Source organism: Suhomyces tanzawaensis, assembly GCF_001661415.1.
Source record: "Suhomyces tanzawaensis NRRL Y-17324 unplaced genomic scaffold CANTAscaffold_10, whole genome shotgun sequence".
Lineage (NCBI taxonomy): Eukaryota > Fungi > Ascomycota > Pichiomycetes > Serinales > Debaryomycetaceae > Suhomyces > Suhomyces tanzawaensis.
The window spans coordinates 101,567-122,840 of record NW_017963645.1 but is presented as its reverse complement, the minus strand read 5'-3'; the positions used below and the strand labels follow the sequence as shown (position 1 = coordinate 122,840).

The 21,274-nt window shown below is 45.8% G+C and overlaps 10 protein-coding genes across 10 annotated transcripts; 5 read left to right on the top strand and 5 right to left on the bottom strand.

Annotated features, from left to right (window-relative positions):
- The first annotated feature begins 209 nt into the window (after positions 1 to 209).
- TAF14 (TATA-binding protein-associated factor) lies at positions 210 to 1,857 on the top strand. The gene is made up of 2 exons (XM_020208186.1): positions 210 to 253; positions 829 to 1,857. The coding sequence occupies exons 1-2, from the start codon at positions 248 to 250 to the stop codon at positions 1,558 to 1,560; spliced, it is 738 nt and encodes a 245-aa protein (XP_020061781.1). The 5' UTR covers positions 210 to 247; the 3' UTR covers positions 1,561 to 1,857.
- A 337-nt stretch (positions 1,858 to 2,194) lies between these two features.
- STE4 (G protein subunit beta) lies at positions 2,195 to 3,343 on the bottom strand (the record flags this gene model as incomplete). Its single annotated transcript, XM_020210739.1, has 1 exon — positions 2,195 to 3,343. A coding segment is annotated over one exon (1,149 nt), but the record flags the coding sequence as incomplete, so codon positions are not given.
- A 907-nt stretch (positions 3,344 to 4,250) lies between these two features.
- TBF1 (Tbf1p) lies at positions 4,251 to 5,933 on the bottom strand (the record flags this gene model as incomplete). The annotated part of the gene is made up of 1 exon (XM_020208443.1): positions 4,251 to 5,933. A coding segment is annotated over one exon (1,683 nt), but the record flags the coding sequence as incomplete, so codon positions are not given.
- A 2,693-nt stretch (positions 5,934 to 8,626) lies between these two features.
- UGA1 (4-aminobutyrate transaminase) lies at positions 8,627 to 10,045 on the top strand (the record flags this gene model as incomplete). The annotated part of the gene is made up of 1 exon (XM_020207060.1): positions 8,627 to 10,045. The coding sequence occupies one exon, from the start codon at positions 8,627 to 8,629 to the stop codon at positions 10,043 to 10,045; it is 1,419 nt and encodes a 472-aa protein (XP_020061778.1).
- A 1,236-nt stretch (positions 10,046 to 11,281) lies between these two features.
- Positions 11,282 to 12,220, top strand: CANTADRAFT_24232 (uncharacterized protein; the record flags this gene model as incomplete). Its single annotated transcript, XM_020207059.1, has 1 exon — positions 11,282 to 12,220. The coding sequence occupies one exon, from the start codon at positions 11,282 to 11,284 to the stop codon at positions 12,218 to 12,220; it is 939 nt and encodes a 312-aa protein (XP_020061777.1).
- Positions 12,221 to 13,357: 1,137 nt separating this feature from the next.
- CANTADRAFT_57864 (uncharacterized protein) lies at positions 13,358 to 13,585 on the top strand (the record flags this gene model as incomplete). Its single annotated transcript, XM_020210738.1, has 1 exon — positions 13,358 to 13,585. The coding sequence occupies one exon, from the start codon at positions 13,358 to 13,360 to the stop codon at positions 13,583 to 13,585; it is 228 nt and encodes a 75-aa protein (XP_020061776.1).
- Positions 13,586 to 14,189: 604 nt separating this feature from the next.
- On the bottom strand, positions 14,190 to 15,020 carry CANTADRAFT_57897 (uncharacterized protein; the record flags this gene model as incomplete). Its single annotated transcript, XM_020210743.1, has 1 exon — positions 14,190 to 15,020. One exon carries the CDS (start codon positions 15,018 to 15,020, stop codon positions 14,190 to 14,192), a length of 831 nt encoding a protein of 276 aa, XP_020061775.1.
- Positions 15,021 to 15,215: 195 nt separating this feature from the next.
- On the top strand, positions 15,216 to 15,607 carry VMA7 (H(+)-transporting V1 sector ATPase subunit F; the record flags this gene model as incomplete). Its single annotated transcript, XM_020211087.1, has 1 exon — positions 15,216 to 15,607. The coding sequence occupies one exon, from the start codon at positions 15,216 to 15,218 to the stop codon at positions 15,570 to 15,572; it is 357 nt and encodes a 118-aa protein (XP_020061774.1). The 3' UTR covers positions 15,573 to 15,607.
- Positions 15,608 to 15,956: 349 nt separating this feature from the next.
- CHS5 (Chs5p) lies at positions 15,957 to 18,185 on the bottom strand. Its single transcript, XM_020208185.1, has one exon. The coding sequence runs from the start codon at positions 17,750 to 17,752 to the stop codon at positions 16,034 to 16,036; it is 1,719 nt and encodes a 572-aa protein (XP_020061773.1). The 5' UTR covers positions 17,753 to 18,185; the 3' UTR covers positions 15,957 to 16,033.
- A 912-nt stretch (positions 18,186 to 19,097) lies between these two features.
- CANTADRAFT_8545 (Rpd3L histone deacetylase complex subunit) lies at positions 19,098 to 20,870 on the bottom strand (the record flags this gene model as incomplete). Its single annotated transcript, XM_020211310.1, has 1 exon — positions 19,098 to 20,870. The coding sequence occupies one exon, from the start codon at positions 20,868 to 20,870 to the stop codon at positions 19,098 to 19,100; it is 1,773 nt and encodes a 590-aa protein (XP_020061772.1).
- Positions 20,871 to 21,274: the final 404 nt, after the last annotated feature.

Sequence of the window (21,274 nt, the reverse complement as noted above, 5' to 3'; positions counted from 1 at the left end):
GCGTGCTGTTCAGCTGGCTCGATGCTTGAGCATCCCAAATGCCACAGACACTCAATTCCTGGAAAAGAGTGGCACCTACTCCAGTGACATCTATATACCTGCCTGGGGATCGCTCCCTTCCGCCAACGGTGCCACTAGCCAATTTGGTTCAAGTTTCAGTGACACCTTTAACTCGAAAAAGCGACTGAAAATTTTTAATAACTAAGGGAGAAAACACAACGGGAGGTGTTTATTTGCGAGCATCAACATGGAGGTATGTATTTGGTACCCACCACCAGGCAGGTGTATACCGTTCTAGGAGGGCTGTGGAACACACACGTGTTGATTGGAAACTGCCATCGTCAAATTGGATGAAGATACTTCGATATGGTTGTTGATATCGATAAGGAAACATTGAAGGGACCAAACATACGGTTTGGACTCGAACTTGCACTGGCACTGGACATAGACAGAGAGAGCTACAAGAAAGTCCTGGCTGGCTGTGACAGTGTGCATTGGAGTGATTGATCGTGCAATTTGCGTTTCAATGTTGTGACAGTTGACTTCATTTGCGCCACTACTGCAAATGACGGTAAGACCGCCGTGGCGGCACATCAGTGGAGTGACGAAACAGCGCAAATAAGAGTCACAGAGATCTACTCCTCTCTGTGCTACGAGTCAGAGAGTTGTACTTGTTGCACTCTCTGTGGCTAACCGCATTGGCCACCCAGCGACGGAGAACTACTCCAATACAGCACCGTACAGTGGCCACACCGTCGAACACGTCGTGGCATCCCCTTCCGAAAACTCATACACGCCAACACACACTAATACATGTACTAACAATAGACAAAACGAACTATCAGAATAACCACCGAGCAACACATCTTGAAAGATGTTCCTCCGGTTGAAAACTACCCAATGAGACAATGGTCCATTCAGATCTCGATGTTAAATCAAAATGGACAAGAAATAGAGGCGTCGATTTTGGATAAAGTGACCTACACTTTGCATCCTACGTTCGCCAATCCCATAAGATCCATAAAACAATCTCCATTCAGGGTCGAAGAACAAGGATGGGGTGAATTCGATATACCTATCTCTGTCCATGTGCTTGGATTGAACGGAAAGGTGGGTGAAAGAAAAATCAGCCACGACTTAAACTTCTTACAAGAAAAGTATATCAACGACCACGTCATTACTATCCCCGTTAGTCCTACTAAAAACCCCGCCTTGAACAAGCTTTTGGTGGAAAGTGGCCCATTACCTTTCGACGAATCTGGCGCCGCAAAACGTAAGATTGATGCAGTGGGACCAAACGACAAGTTAAAGAAGGCCAAGACCAATGGAGGTGCTGCTGTCAAGGGAAATATCGACTTGGAAAAATTGGCCAACGGCTTGACCAAATTAAATGAAGATGATTTGATTGTTATAGTACAAATGGTCACTGACAACAGAACGAATGAAATGAATATTAAAAATGATGTTGAGAACGGCGAGTTCACCATGGACTTGTATACTTTACCAGAATCGTTGTTGAAGAGTTTGTGGGAGTATGTGAAGAAGCACACCGAGGCCTAGACTACCGCTTCCCCAACCTACCAATTGACAGCAACGCTGCAATAGCACATTCTTGACAAAAGGGCCACTACAGCTATCGCGAGAGGTATACTTTCTGTACTTATATACTGTGTATGTATTAGTAAACGAAATTGTTAAAGTCCTTTTACTGAATTGAGACTACAGAGGCATCGGTGAGATCAATGAACAGGAAAATTGGATCTACAGCACCATGAATTGTGAGGGAAATATCATTACAATGCTGCACTTGCGAAATATTAAAATCACTGTTTATTTCCTTGATTATTGACTAGAAGAATATTAGCAGTATCTAATAGAAATAATATAGTCTCTCAAATGTTATTAATAGATCATGTTCACCAAAAATATATTTTGGGACAAGGTAGTTTTCTAAATGAGATTATATGTATCTACACTGCCATACTATTCTAGCGACACCTTAATATCAACAGTGTATACAATCTTCACTACCATTTTTGGGGCAACTTACAGTATAAATTATCCACCACACCTACTTTGTGAAATACTTGATTTTAATATCAGCAAACTTTCTACATTGCCCTTGTTAGTGAATTATTAACAGTTTATTAATTTCTACGCTGACTACCTTAGTGAATTATTAATAGTATATTATCTACACCGACCATACCTTGATGGTCGAGTCCCAGGAGGCAGTCGCAACCGCAATCCCGTCTGGACTTACATTGACCTGGTTGATCTTGCCCATGTGGTCGTTTCCGACCGTTCCGATGATGTCGTTCTTCAAAGTGTCCCAAATCATGCACCCGAAATCAGAGTAGCAGACATAAAGCAATCGTCCACTTTTGCTGAAATCTAGAGAAATGATTCCGGGGTTGTCGAATTCATGCGAGGGCGAGGAGTACACGCTGTTTTTGTCTGATTGCTGGAGGGTTGGTGACTTATCACTGAAATGTGCAGACATGGAATATGATGAGATAACACAATCAGTGCGGAGATCGAACCACCGCACCATGCCGTCGTCCGAGCCCGAGACAAAGCAGTTTCCGTCGGGAAACGACGCCAAGCTGGTCACGTCACTCTGCGATACAGCAAAGCTGCGGGTTGGGCCCTTCAAGCGAGGGTCCCACACCTTGGCCATGCCATCGGAGGCTCCAGATATGAAAACCCCAGATTCGTACCCGTAATTCAACGAGAGCACATCTCCCAGGTGGTCGTGGAAGTCTCTCACCTTGGCCTCCTTGTGGATGTCCCAGAGGGCACACGACATGTCTCCACTGGCAGTTAAAACTGACACATCGTTGACAAACTCGCAGGCAGACACATAGGCTGTGTGGCCCTTAAATATGGTTTCGTAGCCTGTAGTGGTATATGGGGCGTGCGAGGGTACCCTGTAGATGGTGCAGGCGTTGTCCAATCCACCTGAAGCAGCCAAGTGGCCAGCAGGAGCAATGGCACACGTCAACACCCACGGATTGTTGAGACGGATCACCAGCCTCTTGAAGCCAGTGACTGCATCCCAGAGAAGCATGTTGCCGTCCTGGCTGGCAGTGAGGAGCGACGCAGAGTCGCGGCTCCATTGGACCTGCGCTACCTTGGTATGGTGGCCCTTCAAGGTATTGTAGAGCTCTAGGTTGGAGTAATTGCGAGGAATGGAGGCGACGTCCCTGGCCACTTGAGCAAGGGTAGCGTCCTGTACCTTCAGTTGCATCACCTCCAAGCTGTGGTACAACTGGCGGGCCTGGTGTCTGGCGTGAGCTATTCGGGAGTCGAGGTCTGCCATTTGACGTGGTGGACTAGTGATGATGTTGTAAGTTGACTCAACTCAGTCACACACTCAACTCACCGCCGTAACGGGCGGGTGTCCGGTGGTAGGCCGAATCCCACATGTGTCAATTTGATTAGGGGATGCCAAATTGAGATCGTGACACAAAGAAACGTCCCACATCTGAGAAGTGATGAGGCAGCAGGCTCCAGCAGTGTAGTGACAGCTAGACACTTATGAAGTGGACTGTTCATCATCAATCATTAGTAGCAGTTCATCATTAGTGTCGGCATTCGAGTGGCACTCGATGGACCAAAAACTGTCAGAAGATTTTGTGGACTGGGATGGTGGTTGCGACCAGCCCTGGAAGTGCATCACCAAGATTTAGTATAATCCACAATGAGTAATATTTCCAGAATACGGTAGTACGGAGGTTTATGGCCATGGAGGAAGGTAAATCATTCTAGATATTTTCCATCGCATTCATCACCAAAAGACTCGCCACTGGAAGTAGATTAGTACGCCTGAGATATACTGCCCATTAATTCCATAGAAATCATATTGGTAGCCACGACTAGAAGCAGGTTTGTATACCTTGCAGGATATCAGCACTATAACAGTTTTGAATCCTGGGAAGTTTCGCCAGAAGTAGATTTATTCATCCTCTGAACCTTGCATCCTAGATTCGTAAACTCGGGAGATTTATAGCCCCTGGAAATTTTTACCCTGGAGTACTTCAATACCCTGAAAGATTTGTACACCAGGCAAAATACTTCACCCTGGAAAGTATCACTAGAAGTAGACTTGCATACCCTCGATTTTACTCGCTGGAATTTGGTCCTCCCTGGTTGACTTATACTCACTCGATTATTTATACTTCCTGGGAGGTATCACCACTAATTAACTATGTTCATCACCTCTCTCGTTACTCCTTCTACTTCTGCTGAATGCTGGGCACTGGTGCGGCCGCTGTCTTGTCTCGCCTAGCCTGTCTCGAAGACTTCTTCTCGTCTCTCTCTAAGTCTCCAGTAACTCTCTGCAAATATGCTGGCACTGGGAGACCACTCTTCAAAAAGAACATCTTCCAGTTCCGTGCCTTGTCTTTGAGCTGGACCTGGGTTCTGTTCTTCAATGCCTCGGAAATCTTACCTCCATTTCCGAATAACTCGAGAATTATCGACCATTGGGGGCCCTTGAGCTCAAGAGCGTGACGAAGTGCCTTTTCTTCTTCACGAGTCCATGGCCGTCTGTTGAGGTTTTTGGTAGTAGGGTTGATCCGGAGATGAATCTGCTGTTCGAGAATTTCTGACGGAAGAAGGCTGTTGATATTGGTGTACTCATCCAGCGCATTGCTGGTGGTGCTCGTAGGTGTGTAGCTAGAAACATTTGATGGTGCTTGGGAAGTGTTCTTGCCAGTAGTTTCCAAGGACCCAGCCTGTGGTACCAGCGTAGTGGTGTAGGCTTGCTCCTCGGTCCTAGCCATTATTTCCCTGCTGTGTGGAGTGGTTTCACGGTCTCTGCTCTTGCCCTTCTTGCCCCAGATAATGTAGCCCATGTTCTTGCCCACGTAATCGAACAACTCCTTGATGAAATTGAACCATTCGTACTCTTCACTCAAACTGGTACCTTCGTAGTTCAATAACGTCTGTTTGCGGGTGTTGCAACGCTCAACAAAATCCATTTCCGTTGGTGTCAATGCCTTCGAGCCTCTTCTGGAAAGCAAGATTTCTTCGAGGTTGTGAGGCAAAATGTCCTCCAATATCTCTTCTCTGGATCTCTCTCCTGCATCAATGGCAGAGATGTACGCCTGCGTTTTCAATTCCAAAAACAATACTGCCTGAGGCTTCAAAAGCTTTCCTACCCGTTCGCCCACCGTAGTGTTGATGCCGCTCTGGAGGCTCATATTGAAGCTGCTCATGTTGCTCAACGAGTTTTCCACGTCCAAGTTGTTGACGGGACAAAATACGTCCAAGAACGACTCATTCAAGTAGAAAAAACCCACCTCGATCGTACCCAAGGTGGCTGCGAGGAAAGTTGCCAAGTTGACTTTTCTCAACGTTGACTCAATGCTCTGTTCTCTGTTGCGGAACATGCTGGGTGTCTTCTCTCCTTCTTTCCACATTCCTGGAGCTAAGTGCTCCACAGTCAAAAACGGATCTTCTTCTGAATATAATCTCTTGGTGAACTCGAACAACGATGTAAGGTCTCGGAAGGTTGCACCCTCGGGGGTTTCTTGGTTGGAAGCCAAGTCGATAATCTTTTGGTAAGGTCCAACCGCAATGATTCTCAACAACTGTGTGGCCAAATTGTCCAACGTAGGTAGGGTATTGATCAACAACTGGATTCTGGGAGGGAGAATATCCGAAGCAACAATTGGCAAGGGCAAAGCAGCAAGATGCGCATGTGCTAGGATGGCTAGTGGGGGATAGTCTCTCGAGAGGTTTTTGTATGCAGCTAACGCAGTGTTGGTGTTCAATAGCTCGGAGTTTGCGGGCACTGGAATGCCTGAGTGGAGCACTGACGAGCGCTCCAACTCTTCCTTTTCTTTTTGGGCCTTTTTCTCCTTGTTGGACTCTGTAGCGTCTTCTAATTCGTTGGCTATCATGGCTAGTTCTGACCTTTCGTCGATTTCAGCAGGCTGTGCACTTTTTGAGCTCGTTGCATCGGTAGTATCCAGTGGCTCGGAAGTATCTGTTCGGTTTGGGCTTGTTTCTGGTTCTTGTTGGTCTACTCTGGCACGCTTTGAGCCGTTGTGGTCATCATCGCTGGCGCGTTTCAAGGACTCGTTGTGGGTCTCTTCCGCAACTTGCTGGTCTTGATCCGATCTTCCCTCTGCCAACATCTTGTCGATTTCAAGTATGTTCAAATCAACCGCATTCCCTTCTGGCTCGCCTTGATGACTGGCTTTTTCGTTCAAATTGGTTACTTCGTTACTGGTCTGGTTCTCTTCGGGTAGCTTGGGCTGGTCTGTCGCTACCTGCTCGGCGCGATTGGGCTCGGCCACGTTCTCGTCACTCATTCTTGCTTCTGCTATAGTTGTCACAAGAGATAGTCCACTGTTTACTCTCAAAAACTACTGGTGGTGTATGCAGTACTTCGATGGGATGTCATCAGCTGGGGATGTGAACGCAACAAGACAGGAAACGAGGCATGCAGGAAGTCTGACGGGTGGTAATCGTCCATAGCTCCTATTTTCTAGTTTATACTGCAATGGAATCACTGCTGGTGAGGAAATTCGTAGTTTTGATGTTACTTGTGTTTAGTCGACAATTGGGCTTTTTAGCGTATTGCTACCCAGTATCGCTGGAAGAATAGATATGGGTGATCGATTGGTGTATTATTCTCAGCATCTTTGCTCATATCTTTTTACTCCTAGTCTTTTGCTCTTTTGGTTCGCTGATTTAGATTTCATTTTCGATACTTTGTAGTTGCAAAAGGTAATTGCGAAATTGGATTTTGCAATGGTGTTAATGATACAATTGCTCAAGAAGATATGTAGTAAAAGAAGTCCTTTTTTAGTGTATGTTTTGATTTACTGGTGGTTACCACTCATGGAGGATACAATCAAACCAGTTCATCTGTATGCTTACTACTATAATAGGGAACAATGGAGCTGTGATAACTAAAGTCGCCAGGATGATAAAGTGTTGATTTTTTGCTTCTGAAGAAACCACTCCAGAATTTCCTGGAATTTCATCCTAGGGTCTCCGATATCAAGAGCCAGTATGTTTCAAGGTAAATACAAACCCATTCTGCTTCTACAAAATATGCAGAGACGAGCGAGAGTGCTTGCATTTAACGTATACTGATTTTCAGATTTATTTAGGAACCGGCTCTGTTGAACAAGTTACTAGGTTAATATAGCATTAATGGATTTTATAGGATCCCATCATACTTACTCCCTGCAGCAGGTAGTCAGCCAAGACTCCATTTCTCCTAGATGGTGAACTGTTTAAATGTATTCGCCAGTAGAGTGAATTAATAATGTAGTACATGTCAAGACGAACCGTTCAAATCATGGGTACGACTCTAGGACAGGAAATAAATGTTTTCAGCAACTGGGACTACCTGCTTTGAGCATCACTCAAAGGAGGTAGAAGAAGCTGAGGACCATCCGGATATAACCAAATCGAATGAGTCGTTTGAAAATTACCCGAATAAATTACCTTTGATATTATTTCAATTAGATTTAATTAAAGTAGGTAATAAAATTGGGATAGAAATCGAAACAACCATAAACAATCGAGGCACCAACATAAGGACTAACGGTCCTTTTAAGCAACTACCCGGATGAGCCTAATATGCTGAGACATCCAGAATTGGCCAAACTTCGAAATCGACCATACAACTGGAGAAACAGAATTCGAACACATCACTCCGAAAAATCACCTTCCTTCAACAAATACTTGTAGAGTCATCAAACGACTTACTTGTGAAACCACAATATCGAGCGATCACTCGACGAGGCCGTAGTCACCCATCCTTACTCGTCCACAACCACACCCCTTGGCATATCTGGAGTCACTACCACCTCTTCTACCCCTCCCGATCCCAACCAAGTCCGGCAAAACACAGCGAGATTGCGAAAAATACCCCAGCGGAGATAACGAATGCGATCAGCGACCCGCCATGGCACCACAACGTTGGCGGAGCCACGGGGTAATTTCCTCACGACAAACCCCGTGGTGGAGCAGCCAGTTGGGCCATAGTCATACTACGCCTATAACATCTGTAATGTCTGTAACTGCCTAACGGAGGGAGTCTCGGAGAGTGAAAAGTTGCTAACCATCCAGTCTCACTGAGGTTGCAGTGATCCGGTCTTCGCCGGTTGAGCCATCCCTAAAGTAGTGAGTCGACGTTATAGTCATCCAGCATAACGTCAAGCCATCCTCCAGTCTACTGGCTACTAACCTCCCAGCAGTTTCCCGGTACTGAATTGCAATACACCAGTAAACTGTAGTTCTACCACTCACTTCCACCACTCACTTCCAGTTACTGCAAATCCCACCTATCTGTGCATTTACGCCATCCATGTCATATCTCACTAACGGCCCCGCCTGTCACATCATCAGCACCCCTAGCCGCTAACAAGTGACCCCAGACGGGATCAGGACCCCGTCTTTCCCTGGCCTTTGCGGCTATAGCCGCTACTCGCTTGGTGCACGCGCTAGCGCCCACAACCGCCCCGCGGTGGCTGTCGCTACTGCCAGCAGCGGCTTGCCCAATTGGGACTAACAGCCAAACTAGCCATACTATATAAACCCACCGGATCACCCGCCCTGTTTCTACCCTCAAGTGCCTCCAGCTCACAACAACACCACAATGAGCACCAGTGAACAATACTTCCCCAACGAGCCTGTGGCTCCTACCGTGGTCACCTCCGAATTCCCAGGCCCTAAGTCCCAGGAGGGCATCAAGTCCTTGGGCCAGGTGTTCGACTCCAGACCAGTCTACTTCATTGCCGACTACGAAAAGTCGGTGGGTAACTACATCGTGGACGCCGACGGAAACTCGTTCTTGGACGTCTACGCCCAGATCGCTTCCATCCCATTGGGCTACAACAACCCTGCCTTGATCGAGGCTGCCAAGTCCGACAAGATGATCAGAGCCATTGTCGACAGACCAGCCTTGGGTAACTACCCTGGTAAGGACCTCGAGGAGATCTTGAACGGCTTGTTGGCCGTTGCTCCAAAGGGCCAAGACAAGGTGTTCCCTGCCTTGTCTGGTGCCGACGCCAACGAATTGGCCTTCAAGGCTACCTTCTTCTGGTACCAAGCCCAAAAGAGAGGTGGCCACAAGGTTCCTTTCAGCGACGAAGAAAACACCTCCGTCATGAAGGGCCAGGCTCCAGGATCCCCAGAATTGGCCATCTTATCGTTCGAAAGAGCTTTCCACGGTAGATTGTTCGCTTCTGGTTCCACCACCTGCTCCAAGCCAGTCCACAAGTTGGACATGCCATCTTTCAACTGGCCAAAGGCTGAGTTCCCATCCTACAAATATCCATTGGACAAGCACGAAGAGGAAAACAAGAAGGAAGACCAAAGATGTTTGGAAATCGTCGAAAACCTCTTCAAGACCCACTCCTGTCCAATTGCCGGTGTTTTGGTTGAACCAATCCAATCCGAAGGTGGTGACAACCACGCTTCCAATGAATTCTTCCAAGGCTTGAGAGACATCACCTTGAAGCACGGTGCCTTGTTGATCATGGATGAAGTCCAAACTGGTATCGGTGCCACCGGTTTGTTCTGGGGCCACGAACACTTCGAAATCTCTCCACCAGCTGACCTTGTCACCTTCTCCAAGAAGTTCCAAACTGCCGGTTACTACTTCCACGACCCAGAAATCATTCCAAACGTTGCATACCGTCAATTCAACACCTGGTGCGGTGACCCAGCCAGAATGATCTTGGCCGGTGCCATTGCTTCTGAAGTCGTCAAGCACGACTTGCCAGCCAAGGCCCAAAAGGTCGGTGGTTACTTGTTCAAGAAGTTGGAAGACTTGCAAGCCAAGTACCCACAATACTTGCAAAACTTGAGAGGTAAGGACAGAGCCACCTTCATTGCTTGGTGTTTCGATAACTCTGCTGCCAGAGACAAGTTCTTGAAGGACATGAAGACTGTTGGTGTCAACATTGGTGGATGTGCTGAAAAGTCTGTCAGATTGAGACCAACTATGGTTTTCGAACAGAAGCACGCTGATATCTTGGTTGCAGCTATTGAAAAGGTTCTTTCAGGCTACTAATGGTTATAGATTATGAGAAATATGATGGACGAGTATATGTACGATAAGGTATGCTCATGAAAATAAATGTAGATGAAGAAAGTGTATTATGAGGCGTGTGTCATATTTTGATTTCAAATTCTACAGACTATGTAAAATCAAAATATGTCAATAGTGGAATTGGGCAATTAAAAGACGTTACATCGAGTTACGTTTATGTTTCATGTCGGTAACTTCTTGTTATTCTGTAGATGATCTGCTGGCATGCAATACTCTTGATGGATCAAGATCGTTCACTGATTTGGATGAAATAAACCGCAAAACGCTGGACTCCAATTCCTACGATGTACAACAAAATCCCGGGCCTTATGGGCCATTGATCGCCAAATCAAACCTCACCTAATAAACCGATCTGGAAATCAGATAGTGGTAATGGTAGCGGTTTCAGGCCAGAATCACTACTGGTCCACTTCGGGAGACTTTCCCTGTGGATTCATCATATTATCTTAATCTCGTAGCGTATTTATCAGTATGATTTAGTCCACCATTTGCCAGAATGAACAGCTCCGAGTCAGAGGTTCTGGTACCACATTAACATTTGCCTAAAACTAGAGCACGCCAATTTTGCTGGCCTCCAACTGCTGGACCAACGGCTACACCCCCATGCCCAGGTGTATCCCCCGTCTCCCTCCCTGTATTTTCCGGGGACTATCCCGTTGCCAGTCCAGACCCGGAGAGTGCTCGTGAAAAAATCTAGAATTCCGATCTGGGGAAGTCAAATCCGATCTATATTACCAGTGAGTCCTCGAGCGAGACTTCAAGAGGAATAGCATACGGTGAGACGAGACGTGCTGGAGCATTCAGTATCCAGAGTGATAGTCGAAGAGAGAGAGAATTAGACCGAAAGAGATTTAGAGACAAAGGAAGGAGACAAAGGCAGGAGACATAGCCAGAGACACAGCCAGAGGCACTGTCAGAGAGTACGTTATACAGAGCACTCATACAAGAGCCTTCATAGAAGCCCAGTCATACAGTACGTCAGACTATACGAGATCCTCGATCAGTAGTGGTCCACAGTAGAAGCGGTCTGAAACTACCTCCATACGTGATCCCAGTCAAGTCGTGGCACCCTGATAGTCAATATTCGACACTTCGAAGTGATTCCCTGATAAGATAACCCCATCGACATCTGAGTGACATTATCCCTGATAAGGCAGTACATCCTTCACAACCGATTTCCCCTAGACTTCTCCATCCATGTCAGATCTACAGACAAGGCTCAAGAAGTTTATCAAGAAGGACTCCAACGCCTCGTTGGTGGCTGGTGGCATCTCTGGTGCCCTATCCAGAACAGTTGTGTCCCCGTTCGAACGAGCCAAGATCTTGTTGCAGCTCCAGGGTCCTGGCTCCAATCAAGCATACCGAGGCATGTTTCCCACCATCGCCAAAATGTACGCAGACGAAGGCTGGAGAGGCCTCTTTCGAGGAAACACCTTGAACTGCTTGCGGATCTTCCCCTACAGCGCAGTTCAGTACGCGGTGTTCGAGAAGGTCAAGGCTGTGATACTTGCACGCAAACCAGGCCAGGATCTCTTGTTCTGGGAGCGATTACTAGCAGGCCTGGTAGGAGGAATCGCGTCAGTGGTGACGACGTACCCGTTGGACCTCGTGAGAGCACGTATTACCATCAAAACAGCCTCGTTGTCGAAATTGAATAAAGGCAAGACAGTGCGTCCTCCAGGCGTGGTGGAGACCCTCAAGGAGGTGTACCGAACCGAGGGTGGCTTCACGGCGTTGTACCGTGGAATGGTGCCCACCACGCTCGGAGTGGCTCCCTACGTGGCCATTAACTTCGCGTTGTACGAAGTCATTCGTGATCGCATGAACAGCTCCACCAGCGACTATTCCAACCCACTCTGGAAGCTATCTGCGGGTGCTTTCTCCAGTTGTGTGGGTGGCATCTTGATCTACCCGTTGGACCTCTTGCGGAAACGGTACCAGGTGGCCAATATGGCAGGCGGAGAGCTTGGATTTCAGTACAGATCGGTGACCCATGCGCTCACGTCCATTTTCCGAGAAGAAGGGTTCTTGGGTGCCTACAAGGGCTTGAGTGCCAACCTCTACAAGATCGTTCCTTCCATGGCCATCTCGTGGGTGTGTTACGACACCCTCAAGGATGCCATTAGAAAATGGTAGATTATTTATTAGACAGTGTCGGTTCAGTATCCCAGGATGCTTCGGACTAGATGTTCCATACGGACTGACCTAGCTGGATTTTCCAGAACTTATAGACTATTTAGTTCAACTGCCGCATACACATAGAGTGCAATCCAGAATAAGAGTAGGCGTGGATTCAAGAGCCATCCATAAATTAATCAAAAGTTGGTTATAGGCAAGTTGCAAAGAACGACGCATGGAGTAATTTTGTATTAGGGAGGCTACGCTAATTTGATTACTGGAATGTGTGTTTTATTGTTATCGCAGCTGCTCCGTATCTTTTTGCAGCTACAGGAGAAATGGGTTTGTGGTTGAAATAGTTGGAGACAAATTAACGTGAAGAGATCTATATCTCAAAGAAGATTTCAAGCATATTGGGTGTATGAATTTAGTTATTGTGCGACCAATTGTCTTAGGAAACATCCATAATGCGTATTGTGGGACATCATGGACTGCTAGCGAGGTATATAGCTGATACTAATGGAAAATAGGGAGCAGTCTGCAATGAATATTCCTACAATGACTTAATTCAAAAGTTTGAATATTTATAGTTTAAGAATCTTATCTTCTTTCATGTCATTGGGATTCTAATTAATAAATGAGAGTTGACAAAAGCGCAAAATCCTAGACATAGGTATGCAATAAAGGATGGTGACAAGTCATTAATTTAGACCTTATCGAGCATTATAAATATTTTTGCTAATTGGCCTTTTTTGTATTTACATTCCAATACAGCTGAAAATAATTGCTAGCATGATAGACCCACTACAAGTAAATTATCGCAACTGAGAAATGATAGAGTTTACTGGAAAAGACAGAATTTAATGGAGAATAATACAATTTACAAATTCATATCCTTTGAATATACTCCACAGATTGACCGAAAAATGATAGAATTTACAAAGCGATCACCGTAGTACACTCCCCAGGATTACTGACACTGTCTAAGCTCCCTCACTAATCTATCCAGATCACCCCCAGAGTCACACACGTGACCCCATCACTGTCAACCAACCAAATTCACCACAGATGCGCAGGGCGTGCGCCACCCGAAACTCTCACCCAAGACATGGTACGATTTCAACCATCAATCCAGAATCAAGGTCAATAGTCAAGATGAGAGCCACCCAAATGTTAGCCAACGCCGCCAAGAAGGGCCCAAAGAAGGTCCCTGTCCCTGTTGAAATGTACCCATTGTTCGCTGCCATAGGTGTTGCTGTTGCTTCCGGTTGTTTCTTCACCTACCGTCACTTTGCTCACGACCAACAGTTGAGATTGTGGAAGAACCCCGACTTGTCCGTGTTGGACAACGTGTTGAACGAGTCTGAAAAGAGTGAAAAGTAATTGGCCACTGGCATGACAAGTGAACTCACCCTGATGGGCTCGATGAGTATAGGTTTGCATATCTGACAAGGGTCAGACGTCCATTATAGGAAGACTAGAATGGTCTCAATACATAATGTCTCCAAGTGATGTAGTAATGTTAGGGAGGACACGAAGTGTCGAAGTGTAGAGTGGGGAGCCCAGTCTTCGGGTCGTAGAGTGAATGGAGTCAGACGGACTCTAATGAGTCTAAATATGAGTCTTCAAATGTCTTAAAGGGGAGCCCAAGGAGTTTCTCCTAGTGATGAATGGTCTTCAAATGGGTTTAATGGACAAATGGCTTAAAATTGTCTCAGATGGGGTCAAAATCTCTCCAAGGTGTCTGTCTCCAGGCCTCATCGGTGTTCCTCCTGAGAAGACTCAACATGAGAATTCCTGAACCGATTCTCTAGCCGGCTGGTACTAAAGTCCATACTCAGAAGCATCTTATATAATTTCAGTGCTGTTATTCTGAGAGTAGCTGTTACTCTGTTCGTATTGTCCGCTTACCATTTGTCTTACTTATTCGTTGAATATTCCAGTTCCACTCTGGCTTTCATTCTATTCGTGTTGCTATTTACATGTGCTACTCTTGGATATTGGTCCAGTATTCCGTCACCTCAGCAATGGACTCCAAGCCTTCAATACATTTCTTGAATCCCTTCTGGTAATCCTCGGGAAATGGCACCTCGTTGTCTGGCTCAGTGATGTATGTCGTCTTTGAGTCCTTAAGCTTGTGGGTCTTCGCCAATGCGTTACTCACGTTGAATAACTCCGATGGTTCCGTGGTGATCTTGTAGAGTTTGCCTGCATCGTACTCGTTATCAACATCCACAAACTCCTCCACATCTTCGGCTCCGATCTCGATGGCAACCTCAAAAACGTCGTCCAAGGTCTCGTCTTCGTTCTTGGCCTCGAAAATGATTTCTCCCTTTTTCTGGAAGAGATAGAGACACGGACTCAACGAGGCGTTGAACTCTTTGAGGGTCGATTTGACCAACGACACGGTTCTGGCCTTGTTGTCAGTGGAGGCATTCACAATAAAGGCAACACCTCCTGGACCCACAAACTCGTACTGGACTTCTGCCACCACTGGACCGTCGTGCTTGACTTCTCCAGTGCCTCTCTTGATGGCACTTTCAATGATCTTCTTGGTGACGTTCAACTTCTTTGCTTTTTCCACCAATGCGTCTAGCTGGGCGTTTGCTTCTGCTCCTCCCACCTTGACACTGCTTTCGATCTTGCTGGCAAGCATAGACGCTTCTTTGGACCGTTTGGCGTCATTTTTGGCCTTGTCGTGTCTGATGTTTGCCCATTTGGAGTGTCCTGCAGACACCTTGGCGGAGGTGTGGAAAAGACTGCAGCTGCTGGTCCTCGTGACCTTCAAGGTGCTGGGTATAGATCTGAATGCAAGCATGCTGACTGGAAGACCGTGGAGTGTTGGCAGCAAAAGTTTGTGAGGTAGTATCACGTGTGCTTGTTGGAACTATTCACGTGAATACAGTGATCATATCTCGTGATCTATGCACGTGACCCCTCCACCAGCCATTTTTTATCAACGCCCGCCCAATCGTCTCCACCACCAATCATCATGAGTTCTGCAAACGACGCGATGGCCAAACGGTCGTTGTTAGCCGCCATTGCTGACGAGGATTCCATCACCGGCTTATTGTTGGCTGGCGTTGGCCAGGTCTCCAACGAGCCTGGAAAGGAAACCAACTTCTTGACGGTTGTTCCTGGAAAGACCACGGTCGAACAGATCGAAGAGGCTTTTGAGAAGTTCACTTCGGAAAGAGACGATATTGCGATTTTGTTGATCAACCAACACTTGGCTGATTTGATAAGATACAAGGTTGACAATTACACCAAGGCGTTTCCTGCCATCTTGGAAATCCCATCGAAAGACCATCCTTACGACCCTGAAAAGGACTCGATTTTGAAGAAGGTTAGAAGACTTTTTGGAGAATAAGCAACTGGATAGATATTCAATTCCGCATGCTGTTAAGGTCGCATATGACGTTTTCAATGCAACGCAATGAACGTTCAATTCACAAAGGTCTAGCTTTTTACAGTTATGACAGCACTTAGAAAGGACTGTCACGATTAATACACGATATATTTGAGATCAATGGATGACTCCAGTAGCCGAAAGAGTGTTTCCAAGAGCAGTGAGGTGTTCGCCACGACTCTATAATGATTCCGTTGGAATTATAGCGACATGTCACTAAGATTAAAGCTACGATTCCGTTAGTATTAAAGCTACGAGAAAATAAGAATTAAGCAACGTCTCCATCTACAATCGTTGAGTAACGATCCAGACAAGTTTCTTAAGCTAAATCCAATTCTTCTAGGACTCATCTACAATTTTCTTAGCTTCTACTCATTTAGAACTCTCGATGCTAGGACGAGTCTCCATATATTTATCTAATGCTACTTTTTTCCCTTGTTCTTCTTCTTCTTGTTCTTCTTCTTAGGGGTATTAGGAGCACTGCTATTCTCTTTACCTACTTGTTCCTTTTCATCGTCCAGCCCATCTTCGTTGGTATTTTCCTCTGGCTCCACTGGCTCCGTGTTAGAATCAACGGGCAATGCTGTAACGTTTTCCTCAATGGCAGATTGTGCTTCTTCTGTGGTTTCTTTATCAGAGTGTTCTAAAGCTTGTTCTAAGTTTTCCTTGGCTGGTTCTTCCTTGGCTGGTTCTTCCTTCACTGGTTCTTCCTTGACTGGAATTGTTTCAATTGGCTCTGTCTGAGCTGACTCGACCTCTGAAGCAGCCTGCTCAACAGAAGTACTCTTTGGATTGCTCTTGGCAGTGTCATTTGCAAGGTCTTGTGGGTCTTCTTCCACAATAGGTTCCTCAACTGGAGGCTCTTCGATCTTAATCTCTTCGGTATTCACAACTGTTTCATCAACTTCTGGGAGATTGGCATCTTCCTTGGTGGTGGTGAGATCGACCTCTTCGAGGTTCTGGGCACTTTCTGCAACTTCTTCCTTAGTAGCGAGATCGATCTCTTCGAGGTTCTGGGAATTTTCTTCTACATCTTCCTGCTTAGTGAGCTTGGTCTCTTCGAGCTCTCCCGCTGTACCAGCGTCTTCCTTGGTGAGCTTGGTCTCTTCCACCTTTTCTCCCACTTCTTCTTCCTTAGTGGCCTTGGCCTCTTCCTGTGGTAGAGGGGGAAGTTCTTCCTTTTGCTTCAAGTCCTCGACAGAAATATGAGCCCCTTCTTCAGGAGTTGTCACTGGCTGTTCGCTAGATTCTTCTGGAGCTTTCACTGGCTGTTCGCTAGGCTCTGCTGGTGCAGCCACGGCAGCTTGCTCTTGCTTGTTGCCCCAGTAGTTCTTGGCAAAGATATCGGGCAACACGCAATCCTTGATGTAGAAGTCTCTGACCCCCACAATTCTACGTTCTCTTTCACAGGCCTTCAACCACTCGGGTCTGATGATGGGAATGTTCATATCGCTGGCCTTCAAGTATTCGGGGTTCTGCTTGTTTTCTCTGGTACAGATGAAGTGGGTGGTGTCGACCTTGATCTTGTCTTGAGGAGGGTAGTTGGCACCCATTTTCTTCAAGGTGTTTTCAATGTCAGCAAGGGTGAAAGGGTCGTTGGGCGAGAAGTCGCCCACGCAGACGGTGATTCCTGACAAGTCTGTCATCTTGTGGGTGGTGACCTCCACGGTGTTGGACAGGTAGATCCCTGCAGTGGTGTCCAATCTGAGCTGGAAGTTGAACGACTTGTCGATAGGTAATCCAGACAACTTGGTGGTGCGGTTGGTCAATGGCTGGGGTATGGATCCCAACTTCTTGCCGTCCTTGAACAAAATCAAGTTCTTCAAGCTGGAGGTTCCCAACTCCAACTTGTCCCACTCCAAGATACACGAGGTCTGGGTTATGTTCTTGATCTTCAACACAGGCGACTGGGGAAGATTGGTTCCGAAGGTGGTCAAGATCTCGTCCTGGATCTTCTGGAACTGTTTGGCCTCTTCCACCTCTGTTTCCAAGTCCTGGTCACACTTGATCTTGACTATAGATCCAGCTTTGACGCCATTGGGCAAAAGAATGGTGGGAAACTCAATGAGATGGTGATCTTTTGTCAACAACAATGCCAACGAGGCGTCGAGCTTGCCGACTGTTAATGAAACCTCCACCATATCGTGTAGTAATCTGGAAGTGTTGTTGATGTTTGATACGTGGTAAAATTAGTAGTGCGTAGGGCTGAGTTTTTCGGGTGCTGATGTGGGGACAATAGTATGGATGGTAGGAATGGAGGGTGATTCTTTTATATATAACGCTAGAATGGGTTTATCTTTGGGTCGGGGATGTTTCTCTGATAGTGAATGTGAACGTATTTGTAATCAGGATTTATACATTGGAGTAGGAAATTTTCTTTTTAATAATCTCCCTTACTTTCTATACTCTTTTGAGCACAAGAGGATGTTTGAGGTACGGATGTTTGGTTAGGACTGGTTTGAGCCACACGATGACATGGTGGCATTACCGTATACAAGTTCTATTTGCCTTGTTGCTGTAGGATAACCTCTGTTTCTGCTTTCTTCTTTTACTCTATTTTTGGGCGATGAATCTAGCAATTAGTGGAATCATAATCTTGGTTTTCTGTTGCAGCCGTAATTGTCGTTTTATCATAATCTTCTTGGTTTTCCGTAAATATGAAGAGTACTCCGACTCTTTATTTTAATTATTCAGTTCATGGAATTATCATGATCTTGGTGTTCTATAATTGCAACCAGCATATCGTGATCGTAATCATGGTTTTCCGTCCTTGCAACCATAAAATCCCCAGTCTTTGATTGTATATACGTGTGGATAGTATTGATCTCCTTATTTTTTTCATGGTATTACCATATCTTCCTAATAACATCGCTTATCGAATTATCAGGTATTCCTGAACATACCAATTCCATACCACCGAAATACCCAATTTATTTATGAACACAAAAGGTCGTTCATACCAATCTTAAGCACATCAATTAACACCGCCACCTCAATTCATTTTCTATGCAGCCTCGTGGTCGAGACTGCCTTAAGATGGCGGTTCAAAGTATTGAGTTAAGGGTTTTTTGGAAGTATGCTTCTCTCTGATTTGCCTGGCTCATTTTTAATATTCTTGATCGATCCCCGTCCTCCTGGAACATACTTATGTTCATAAAATACATGTCCAATACAAATGAATACATTAAAAATACATAGAAGAAGAGAGATGGTCGCTATCATCTATAATTGATGGCATTGCACCAAGAACATATCTAATGTTGAAATAGTGAAGGCTGGTATTTCTCGACATCAGATTCAATTTGTTGAGTATGAATCGGTTCAAGCCCCCATATATCTGCTATTAATCATACATCGCAGCTCAACCAACCAATGGTAATAAATCATAGATTCCAGATCTGCCATGGCAGTTGCTCAGGGTTTCACCAAACGATTTGCCAGACCTATCATGGCTGAATATCTGGCAACAATTCAAGGCAACAGATTCTATATGGGGATACCCATATCCTTCAAGTCCTCGAGAATTTCTTCATCAGTAGCCCTCTTCAACAATAACTCGGCACTTGAAATTTCGGGAGTGGCCACCAAAGATGTGTTGATAGCAGACGGAAATCCATGGAACTGAACCAACCCATTGAGCACTCCTAGTTGGTGATTTCTGTTGTTGTGCTGCTGAACAAGTTCCACCAAAGTGTTGTGTTTGATCGTCTTTTTTGTTAATGGTTGATACTCACTGACATGTTCATACCCGTTGATAGTTCCGTTATGTGCTTCTTCAGGTGGCCCTGCAACTGTGACGTTCGGTATCAGTGGTACTGCAGCAAAATTGTAGTCGGGCACGAGCTGGTCTAGCTGATTACGCTCGCGATTCACCTTATACCAGAGAGAGGTTGTTTCGGTTATCATGTCATTTTTCGTGTCCATCAAGTTTTTGAGGAAGTCTTGGTGGATAGAGGTTCTGGTAGCAATTGTTTCTTTGTCGATACACTTAAGATTGTATGCTAAATTGAAATTTGCTAGCTTCAAACTTTCTTGATAGAAACCATTAACCTTGTAATATATCTTTGATAACTCCGGATGTGACCCTTCCAAACATAATTGGAGCTCTCTTTCGAGTAGACTAAGCTTATCCTGATAAAGTTTATCCCGCAATTCTGCAAATAAGCCTTCAATGGCTATCAATTCCTCTATAGCCAACTTGCGTTGTTCATTTAAATGTTGGTCATCAACATCAGAATCTTCCTGAGCTTCTTCGTTGTTTTCCTCGTCATCCCCTTCTTCTTCTTCTTCAATCTCACCTTCGTCGTTAGTCTCAGAAAAACCCCTTTTCTTTGCCGGAGCTTTCGCAGTTGGTTCGTCGTCATTGTCATCATCTTCTACTTCTTCCTCATCTTCTCTTTCTTGGTCTTCACCTTCATGATCTTCTTCTTCGGCATCGGCAGCTGCCTCTGCATCGGAATGAGCAATTTTGTTTCCATTGGTAAGATCGGGCTTGACGTCTTTAGGTTCATCATCATGGTTGGAATCGGATTTTTCGACTTCGTTCGTACTGTCATCTAAGTCCTCGTTTTTGGTCTCAGTGTCTTCAGCTGAATTTTTGTTGGTATCGAGGGTAGCTGGCTCGGGAGTCACACTCTCATTCTTCTTATGCTTCTTTGGTTCCGGTTCTATGGAGTCTTCAATGCCTCTCTTGGAGGATTCTATAGTTGATTCAGTCTCGGGTTCGGTTTTTGGTGGGGTCTGGTGGTTAGATTCGGGGTCCAGCGGACTTTGGCGTTCCTTATCTTCTTTGTCGCTGAGAATTCCACCGACTCTCTCGGTATCGTCCTCGAAATCAGAATCCACATCTTTCATGCGTGCCAATTCAGTCAACTTGGACAATGCCAACAAGTCAGACACTGGCTGGGAGCTTTGCTCGTCATCATTTTCGTCCAAGAAGTCCATTTTGTCGGTTTCTGCTTCAGAGTCGTCGTCCGCAAGATCACTCAACTCCGAACTTTCATAGCTGTCCTTGGACGACTTTTGGTTGTCCGTGGCAAGATCTCCAGTAGAGCTACCCATCCTGCTAGACCTGTCTCTCAAGAAATCGAACGGAGGAGGAGAGGTAGCGATGTCTGTCAACGGCGATTCTTTGGTTCTGGGACCGTCTGCTTCTTCTGCGTCCGCGTCGGTTCCGTTGTGGAGTTCGGTCGTGGGGGTCTCTTTCAAGGAGTGTATTGGGGAGTTCGGCGTGGGATCAGGTTTGTGTTCACTGACCATGGTGGAAAATGGGGAGAAGACGGGTTGTGATTTAGGGAGTACTTGAGTGATTTCTGTTGGAGCACAGTGGTTGATTTGGGAAGTGCTGAGCGGACTTAAGTATGTTGTGGAGTCGTGAGCAGTGATGTTGGCACTGGTTGGAAGACTTCGGTGGTTGGAAGACTGAGATTGGGTGTACTTCAGTGGTGAATTCTTCAGTGGATGGAAGACTGAATAGTTGCGATTGGAAGTGTACTTCAATCGAATCACTAGTTGATTCAGTGAATTGCACTCTATTTCGCAGTCTCTGCAATACTAGACAGATTCGTTCTTCCTCTCTGAAGTAGACTGCCTAACTTATCTGTTCTGCCAGGTCGATCACACAATAGTTCTGTCAGATTAACGTGATGCAGTCTGTCAGATGA